Consider the following 10697-nt stretch of genomic DNA (forward strand, 5'->3'; position numbering starts at 1 on the left):
AACCACAGCCATAATCCTGTCAGAATATTGCTTGACAGTTTCTTCTTCCTTCATCTTCAAATTCTCGAAATCTTTCCTCAAGTTTAACAACTGTTGCTGCCTTGTCCTCTCTGTCCCTTGAAACTCTTCCTGCAACTTGTCCCAGGCCTGTTTTGGTGATTCACAGGCCATAATCCTTGTGAAAATCACATCAGACACTGAGTTTTGGATGCAAGACATAGCCTTGTGCCTCTTGGTCCTTTCATCAGCATGCTGCCTGATCTGAGCCACTGTTGGATTAGCTCTAAGTGGCTCTGGTTCAACATCAGAGTTGACCACCTCCCACAGATCGAAAGCCTGCATGTAGGTCTTCATTTTAACCACCCATATGTGATAGCCTTCTCCATTGAAGACTTGAGGTGCAGCTGGTGAAAAGCTTGATGAAGCCATGGATTTGTGTAACAGATCCCTTAAGAAATAGGCTCTAGATACCAATTGTTGGTGCTGTAACTGAAACTAACAGATTCAGTGCAAACTTGTCAAGCAAGTCTCGAGACTTGCTGAGCAAACAAGAGAATTCGAGCAAGAGAAAGAAAGAAAAGCTAAGAAAAATGAAGAGAAAAATTGATGAACAAACTGAACTTCATTCATAAATTGCATAATGGCACAATGCCAATACATAAACCAAGCACTAAGCTTGTCAAAAACAGCAAATAATTACCTAAACATCACCTACCTCCACTAATGACATGGAAACTTGAAATTTTGGCTTGTAAACTTATACAAAGTTGTGTTTACAACTTATACATAAGCTAATTACATCAGTCAACAACCTAACTTAGTTAGAAATGAACTAAGATTACATTTCATTGACTAGGAATTACAAAATAAACAAAATAAGCTTGCATCAGTAGCTCCTGCATGACTTGGTCTTCATGGCCTGCATGCTGTCGAGTTTGCTGCATGCTGAACCAACTTCATCACTTTTTCTGCTGAGTTAAAACAAATACCGAGTGCGTTCATAACCGTTGCTCTTTTCATCCTCCAAATCTCAATTCCCCTGTCCCTCATGTTAAATCTCAACCGTTTTATTTTCTTGTGCACAGTAACCGTCGTTGTTGTGGCGGCGCAGCTAGAAGTTGCACCAAGGGAAGAGTCGTATGGCCTTTACTCTCACTTCGAGCCGTCGATGGTGATCGTCGTTATGATCCTCGTTTGCGCTTTCTTCTTCATCGGTTTCCTCTCCATTTATATCAGACAATGTAAAGAATTAAACGACATTTCGACGGACGTTTCCACAGTCGAGAGTTGCCAATCGGAAGGTCTAGATCAGTCTGTGATCGAGAGTTTCCCGGTGTTTATATATTCTTGTGTGAAAGACCTTAAAATCGGGAAAGGGGCATTGGAATGTGCGGTTTGTTTAAGCGAGTTCGAGAACGATGAAAAGCTACGTTTTCTACCCAAATGCAGTCACGTTTTTCATCCTCAATGTATTGACGCTTGGTTGGCTTACCACGTGACCTGCCCCGTTTGTCGAGCTAAACTCACTCCCGATTCCGATACTAAATCAAACACTACTGAGCTCAACTCCAACTCCAACAACATCAACGAATGGAGTCCTCCAACAACAGAAGGATCAGTGGAAGAACGAAATGCTTACGTGGTGATTCAAGTGAATGAAGAAAGCGGAGCGAGGGCAGAGAAAATAAGGGGGAAGTTTCAACGTTCTCACTCGACGGGTCACTCAGTAATTCAACCAGGAGAGAAAGTGGAAAGGTTTACGTTAAAATTGCCAGAGGAAATTAGGAAGCAAATTACGAAAAGAGGGAAGTTGAAACGGACGAGAAGTTACGACGTATTGTTGGGAAGGGAAGGTGAAGACGAAGAAAAGTAGTAGGGGAAAAAGGTTAGATCCTCTCGCCTGCGGGCTAAGGCCTCAGGAATAATATATGTGAATAGCAAGTAAATGCGGATGTGGTTATAGTAATGGAATTGTATAATTAATCATTAGAATTCCCATTTTAACATTAACTGTCTCACGCAACCTTGATTTATTTTCAACCAGAATTATTAGTGGTAGAGAAATATGTTTAGTTTTGGCATAATTATAAAAATAATAATAAACTTCACTCGAAGTTTGTGTGATAAACGTGTCATATAATCCTTATATATATTAAGATTCCAGTTTTATTTTGTATTTTATATTTAAAAGATGTGTAAATTAATTTTTGAAAAATAAATTAATTTTTATATTAAAAATTTTATCCATTTTTAATGTTTGAAATTGGTCTTGTACAACTTGAAGTATATGTGGTATGTCATATTTAATTGTTTGATTATTTTGTTTACCACAACAATTTTTAATAGTAGAAATAAATAAAATTTTTAATAAATTTTTTTAATTTAATGTAAAAAATTAATTTACACATATTTTAAGTAAATAAAAAATAAAATACAATAAAATACAATTTAACTCTTAATACAAAAGTTGCATCTAGGGGTGAAGCCACAAATTTTTTGGAGTCAGAATTAAATTATATATTTTTTACGATAGTAAAAATATAATTTTGGTATTTTTTAATATGATATATTTTTATAATTTTTAATAGATTGAATCAAATTTATATCATTTTAAAAAAAGATAAAATTTAATTTACTGTTATTAATTTAAAATAAAATATAATTTACTGATATTAATTTAAAATGGTCATTTTACCTAAAAGGCCCCTTTCTAAATTTAATTATGGAAATGGGCTATTTTTGGGGTTATTTATCGGATTAGGCCATTTTCCACGAAAACATGTCCACGTCAGTGCGTTCTCAGAGTACGTGTCAGCAAAACTCTTTCTTGGGGAGCGTTTTATTCACGTCAGCAGAAAACGCTTCCTTGAGGGCGCGCTTTGCTGACGTGGACAAAAATGCTCCCCCATGGAAACGTTTTGCTCGTGTTTTTTAGGGTTAAGGTTTTATGGTTTAATTGATTTAGGGTTAGAGTTCTTAGGATTTAAGGTTAGGGTTTTTATGGTTATGGTTTTTTAGGGTTTAGAATTTAAAGGTTTTAGGAAAAAAATTAATTGAATTGGGGTTTAAATTAACAATAATTTTAAATACTAAATACTAAATTAGAGTTTAGGGTATTAGGGTTAATTGATTAAATTAGGGATTGATTAAATTAAGGTTAATTGATTAAATTTAGGGTTAATTGATACATAATCATTTAAGCATACTATTTTAATATTTTATTTCTTATAATATTTTAGTAAAAAACCCTTAAATAACTCTTAACGTGTAAACAGCAACTTGGTAATTCGATTACATCAGCGTTTAGGTTTTCTTTCCCTTATCAAAGACTTAGATCATTTTATTTTTGATCCACTGGCTAATTTTCTTTTACCTTGTAACAAGCTCATTTCTAATTTTTTTTTAATTATTAATTTCCAATATACATACCCGAAAAAAAATTCTCAAAGATAACATGATTGCAGCATATATACATATTGGAGCTATGCTAAGTTTAGGGTTTCGAGAAAAAATTAATTGAATTAATGTTTAGGGTTTTAGGGTTAATTCATTAAATTAACTATTAATTTTAAATACTAAATACTAAATTAGAGTTTAAAGTATTAGGGTTAATTGATTAAATTAGGGTTTAATTTTTTTTCAATAAATTTGTGTTTAGGGTATTAGAAAAAAGCATATACGCAATATAATTCTTCTTGTCTTAGGGTTTAGGGTTTCTGCAAGAATAATTTTGAGTAGACGTTTCTGAACAAATAGTGTCGAAAACGCTTCAAGCAGGATTCATTGTCAGTAAAATTTCTGAAAAAAGCTTCCACGTGGATGCTCTTTTGCTACAGTAGTTCATAGAAAAATAATTCTAAGTAGATGTTTCTGAATAAATAGTGTCAAAAACGTTTCAAGCAAGATGCACTGTCAGCAAAATTTCTGAAAAAAGCTCCCACGTGGACGCTCTTTTGCTACAGTAGTTCGTAGAAAAATAATTCTGAGGAGACGTTTTTGAACAAATAGTGTCGAAAACACTTCAAGCAGGATGCACTGTCAGTAAAATTTCTGAAAAAAGCTCCCACGTGGACGCTCTTTTGCTACAGTAGTTCGTAGAAAAATGAGGCTATAAATGAGCCAAATTTTATTCTTAGGTTGCATAACTTACAGCAAAAAAAAATTAGAGAGGCTAAGAAGAAAATAAATTGAAGATGAGTGAACGTATTTGTGCTGTTATTTACTATGGTGGTGAGGTCTGTAACACTAAGAACGGTGTTGTTTTTTAATCGAATAACACAGCGAGACTGGTTTTTAACCAGAACATAGATATGATAGAACTTTGTAAAAGAATTAGGCATAAAATCTTCGGAACGACGCCAATGAAAGTTTTGTCTATTAAATATCGATTTTGTGCTTCAGTTGATCCTGTGACATATGAATCATTCGACATTAAAGGTGCTCGTACCTTAGAGGCAATGGTGCAGACTCATCTCGCTAGTGGATCACCCTATCTTGAGTTATATGTGCAATTTTTATCGACAAATGATGCATTTGTAGCTTTAACATTTACTGCCAGTCGAGAGGAATACACGACCCCTGCCCGACACTTTATTAGTGGGTGGCAAAAAACGGAAGCGCCCGTGTTTAGAAGCAGTATGAAATACCTAACCCCTGAACGACACTCTGTTAGTGGATGGGACATGCACCTTAGTGGGTCGATGTTTGATGCTGGAAATACATACTGGAGAATGACATCAACTTCTAGTGGTTGGCAATCCAAATCTGATTGGAGACGTTGTGAAACGTTTATAAGGAGGGATGGTGTACTCTCTAAGACGTCCACCAACGAGGAAACCTTGTACGTTGTATATGATAATGGGTCAGATGATGAGTCCGATACGGATCCACCTTGAGAGGTTGGCCCTGATAGTGCAGAAGTTGCATTATTTTCTGAACCAAAGCCTGTTACAACCATACCTGAAGATGTTTAAGGGGGTTCAGATGATGTAGAAGAAGATTCGCGATTCAGGGCGTAGTCGGCTCCAGCCCACATGCATAATGTCGATCTATCTCAAGATGATGCGTTGGAGTTTCCAGATCTACCACATAGAAGGCGTGTTAGTACAAGTTCCTCATTAGATTCGGGTGAATTGGAAGTTGGTAAGGAGTTTTTCCAATAAAGATAGTTTTCTTGGTGCATTAAAACAACATAGTATCATGAACGGGTTAACCACAAAGTGGTTAAATCCAAATCCGATAAGTTTGAGGCTAAGTGTGCAATGCAAGACGGTACATGTTCATGGAAAATCATGGCCTCGTTGAGGAAAAACACAGGCTTGTGGGAGATAAAAAAGTACAAAGGTCCACATACATGTGTTGCCGGTACAGTTTCACTAACTGTTTAGAGTTTTTTAATAGTACTGTTATTACGTACTGCTGTATTTTTTAACGTACTTCATTGATAGGTGTTTCAGAAGATCATCCCAAGATGGATTTAGATATGTTAGCTACCTTAATACTACTGATGGTAAAGGCAAATCCCAGAACTTCAGTGCCGGTCTTAATTGCCAATATTCGTAGCCAGTTGAGGTACACGGCCTTTTACTGCAAGGCTTGAATAGCTAAGCAGAAGGTATTGGAAAAGATGCATGGTGGGTGGGACGCTTCATATAATGAAGTGTGGTAGTAGTGTCAGGTGCTGGAGAGATATGTCCCAAGTTGCGTAACAGACCTTGAAATGGAACCTGCGTACTACAACGACCGATTGCTCTATGGATGCCAAGTATTTAAGCGTCTGTTATAGAGCTTTAAGTAATACAGAGATGCATTTCTATATTGCAAGCCATTGGTACAAATTGACGGTATCTTTATGTACGGTAGATATACCCATCGGCTATTACTAGCTATGACACAGGATGGCAGTGGGAGAATCCTTCCAATTGTGTTTGCAATAACACCAGGGGAGTCAGCTGATGACTAGGATTTCTTTCTTTCTAGGTTAAAGAGGCATGTCTGCCCCCAACCTAATATATGCGTCATATAGAATTGGGGCACCGGAATACTAGCCGCAATTGAGCAACAGGAAAGCTTGTGGCATTGCACACACCATCGGTATTGCCTAAGGAACGTTGTGTCCAACTACTAAGGGCAATTTCGATTTACAAGTGAAAAATGACAAGTGACCAACATGGGTATTTAATATCTATTAATATAATTTTGTTAGTAATATTGAATTTATTTTAAATGGAAAAGTGGTATGTAATTTTTGCTATCAACTTATATTGGCAGGGTATGAGATAAGTAAGGACCGTTTTCATGAGATGTTGACGAATTTGAGTTCAGTTAATGAAGAAGGCACAGACTACCTCTTTAACATACCTTTTGAACAGTGGACACAAGCATACGACGGCGGCATGCGATATGGTCATATGACCTCAAACCTGGCTGAATACATAAATTCTGTTCTAAAAGGAACACGTTATTTGTCGATAACATTGGTTGTTTGATAGACATATTTTTATTTAGCGACACTATTTTCAAAGAGAGCAGTGAGTTATAAAGGCCAAATGCAAGAAGGCCATGTATGGTGCGCAAAGGTATTGCAAGAAATTAATGAGGTGAAGGCACGATCGAACACCATGCACACAGTCTGTCACGATCGAGACAACTTAAAGTTTTATGTGACGGAGTTTGACAGACTGCACGATGGTATTATTAGCGGGTAATATCATGTACACTTGAGAAATAGGACTTGCGACTGTAGGAGGTTTGACGCACTTCGTTATCCAAGTGCTTATGTAATTGCAGATTGTCAGAATCTCCGTTTAGATCCCATGAGCTATGTCGACGAAGTGTACAAACTAGAAACTATGTACAAAGCGTGGAGACACGTATTCCCACCTGTCCCAGATGAACGTAAGTGGCCGCCTGTATCGCTTGCTCCGTTTAAGCTGTTACTGGATAGAGAATTGTATCGCAAACTAAAGGGCCGACCTTGCTCGACTAGAATACGTACCAATATGGATATCCAAGAAACAACCAATCAACAGAAGTTGTGCGGATGGTGTAGGAACCCAAGCCATACAAGTAGATTATGTCCAAATTGAAATAGTTTATAGTTGTCATAAAAAACTATGTTGTATTATTTATATTTTATTAAATGAAACTATGTTGTATTACAATTGTCTTATTCAAAAGAACTTTTATTTTATTAAATAAAATGATATAAAAAAGTTTGTACAAATATGTTAAAAAAATAATGTCCGTGGCGGTCGGAATCAGTGCCACATGGGGGTCGTCGACGGGTCCATGCTGGATTCCTCCTTGGATCAGCTTCGGTCGGGGGTTGTGGTTCCTCCGGCAAGGGATCTGGTTGCGGGTGTTGCGAGGGTTGTAAGAGTATGCCCAAAGATCAATCATGAGATGGTTGTAATAACATACTTGATTTATCATGTTTTAATGTAAGGCGTTTCCATTGTTATTTCAGTTTTTCTTTCTATGTGTATAAATAAACTGTTTTATAATAATGTCCTGAGAATAATATGATTGTTCTTAAAAGATCCTTAGTCAAGTATTATTGTTGACTAGGACAACAATAATGCATTGAGACTAACATGTAGTTGATTGATGATAAAGAGTTGTCAGTGATATGAAGTGTCAAAATCAATGCATGAATATGTGTGTTAGAGAACAACATATTGGACCGACCCGCTATGAGTATGTTTCTTGGATTATTATGTAATTGTCACAACATTACTCATAGTGATTAATATGTATATGATCCTTAGACTTGAGATCATCATTATCCCAACATCGTGAGTTGTATATTTTGATACAGTCAAATGTACACCATAACTGGTTGTTCTATAAAGGCTGATGTTGGATATATCACAATCTATGTAGATGGATATGGTTGATCAATATAGAATAGGTCCCTCCTACATAATGGGAGCAATATCTTAGGCCACTTGATTGAGTGAGACTAGAAATGAATGGCCATGCTCAAATAAGTTGATATGAGATGTCATACTTATTTGTTTATCATAGTCTACTCAAGATATCAAGAAACATGAGATGTACTATGCAAGTGTGACTATTCCATGACTTGTGTTCATTCTAGAGATAAAGGACTTAAGGATTAATACATGAAAGATAAATCACAATAGGTTATTTCGAATCATGACTTCTTGTAACATAGGTAGCAATGATGCATTGCTAGATGCCACTCATTGTATGTAACATTAGAATCGTTCTAGTATTACTGCTAACATTACAAGAGCCTACAGAGTCACACCATATGGTTGAGATGATCGGAATAAAACATAGTTGATATTGTTTTTGGTTGTTACATGAATTAAATTAAATATAGAATTAATTTAATTGGGAAAAAAAATATCGAACATATTATATGTACAAGAATGTTGTACACATAATGAGAACATAATTCTATTAATATATGAAGTTGGTTCGTATATAAATTTAAATAAATATAGTTTACCAAAATCTTTGTTATAATTAATGTAATTATAATTTTCGGTTAAAAAATCATTATATTTATTTATTTATTTTAAAATATTCGACATAAATATACCAAATTTAAAAAGGGAGTTATATATATAGATAATAACCCTAAAAAGAAAATCTAATTTTTTTTGAGTGGTCTAGTAGCCGTCAAAACAAAGAAATCTCTAAAACCGTTTTGGGGACTTCTTGCATTCATTGTCAACTGGGTGGACTACGTAGAGGTTGACATCTGAAAAGTTACGACTCGGTTCGATAGTGGTTCAGGATTCTCGTTGTCGAGACGTCGTTGTCTACCCAGATTGATGTTTCAAAAATTTTGAAACCATTTTCATTATGTCGGTTTTCCTGATTCGTTCCTCACACATGGATCCATGGTTGGATTGTCAGAATTTTATTTTTTCACTGCGCCTTGGGGGCACCGGTATTCCAGCAGCGGTATCAGAGCCACTTGTGTGATACGGACTCGGGTTTAAATACTTGGGTGATGCAATTGTATGAGATGCATGTTTTAATTTCATTACGTTTTTTACTGTTCAAATCATCCAAGTATATTATGATATCTGTTCCTTTCGATAATTAATGAAATGTTAATCATTGTGTTATGGCCTATTCGTTTTTATGTTATTACTGTTTAACTTTGACAAATCTGTAACGATGCAATGGTTGTATTTACAATGTCCAGTAAGAGTAAACCGGCTAGTGGAACAAGGGTTGTTCCGATATGAAACCTCAAGGATTAAAATCCTAAAATCACGATTCTGTTGATAAAAGTTATCAAATTGTGAGGTTTCATTTGATTGGGGTATGCGGTCTATGTGACAGCCCTAAAGTGACCCTAGTCGGAAAGCGATTTCGAGACCGCTAAACCGAGTCACCAAATTACTTGAATATGATATTTATTGTCTAAAATATGTGATTATGAATGTGTGAAAGTTTTAAGCTTCGATTTAGTAAATTGCATGTGAAATTAGTCAATAGGACTTATGTGTGACACTTTTGAAATGTAATAGGTTAATCTATGAGGATCTATTAGTGCATGTAGTCAAAGGGGTGGACTTGCATGTCAATTTCCCCCATTTAATCACTAGTGGCCGGCCATGACAAAGGGTGATGGGCAAAATATGTCATAAAACATGTTGTGATAATGGTTTATGTTAGAAAAAAATAAAATAAGGAGTATGGGCAATAAAATAATAATGGGAAGGTAAATGATGACAAAAAAAATGTGTGTGGTTGCCCCCCCATTGCCGTGAATTGAAAAAAAAAGAAAAGAAAGAAGTTCTCATGTTGTTCTTGGCCGAATGGGAGAAAGAGAAGAAGGGGGAAGAGCTTTGAGAAAATCGGCTATGGTGGGTTGCTAGACTAAGGTATGTTTGATGTTGTCCATGAGATTCATGCATGTTCTTAGTTGTTAGTTTGAGTTCTACCTAGCCCATGGTTTGAATCTTTGCTATGAGATGGAGATGATATTCGGCCATGGGTGTTGTCTTCTTGGTTGATGTTTGATGTTGTGGTGATGAGGCATGAAGATGAGTCAAGTTTCGGCTAAGGTGGTTTTGTGTTGATGTCATTTGCATGCTAAGTGTGAAGCTTTGTAATGATACATGTGATGGTGATTGATGACTCTTGGATTTTCTTTTTGGCATTTTTGAGTTAGACATTAAGTTCCTTGTGTAACCCATGACCAAAATTGAATGGTATGGTGTCTTGATGCATTCGGCCATGGTAGAAAGTAGATGTGAAATGGTAGTAAGGTGAAGTGAAAAATGTTAGTATTTGATTACTAGTGTATATATGCGTATTAGCCGAGTTTTGAACTTGAAACAAAATGATATATAATCAATACAAGTAACCATACTTGTAGGAAGTATTAAGCATATAATCGGCCTCAACATAGACATGCATATTCGGCCATAGGAAGAAGATTGGTGTTGCATGTATTCGGTTAGAGGCAAGCATATTGATGCTTTTATCTTGGCTTAGACAATCGGCTAAAAGTGGGTGTGGGCTAATATGTTGAGTTGATTCATGATTTCATATGTATGTGACTTTAATGTCTAATGTATATATATATGGGCTAAGTACCTTGAGTTCCTCTTTTGATGCTCAAATGATTAAATCAATTTATTTGTTAAATTAAGCTCAAGAGCAAAGGGGAACTAAATCCGATAAAGGGAAGGAAAAAGTGGTCG

The 10697-nt window shown here is 35.8% G+C and overlaps 1 protein-coding gene across 1 annotated transcript; it reads left to right on the plus strand.

The window, feature by feature from the left end:
• The first annotated feature begins 386 nt into the window (after nt 1–386).
• Nucleotides 387–1951, plus strand: LOC107958754 (E3 ubiquitin-protein ligase ATL6). The gene has a single exon (XM_016894608.2). It carries the CDS (start codon nt 1049–1051, stop codon nt 1871–1873), a length of 825 nt encoding a protein of 274 aa, XP_016750097.2. The 5' UTR covers nt 387–1048; the 3' UTR covers nt 1874–1951.
• The last annotated feature ends 8746 nt before the right edge of the window (nt 1952–10697 follow it).

Source organism: Gossypium hirsutum, chromosome A11 (genome assembly GCF_007990345.1).
Source record: "Gossypium hirsutum isolate 1008001.06 chromosome A11, Gossypium_hirsutum_v2.1, whole genome shotgun sequence".
Classification (NCBI taxonomy): domain Eukaryota; kingdom Viridiplantae; phylum Streptophyta; class Magnoliopsida; order Malvales; family Malvaceae; genus Gossypium; species Gossypium hirsutum.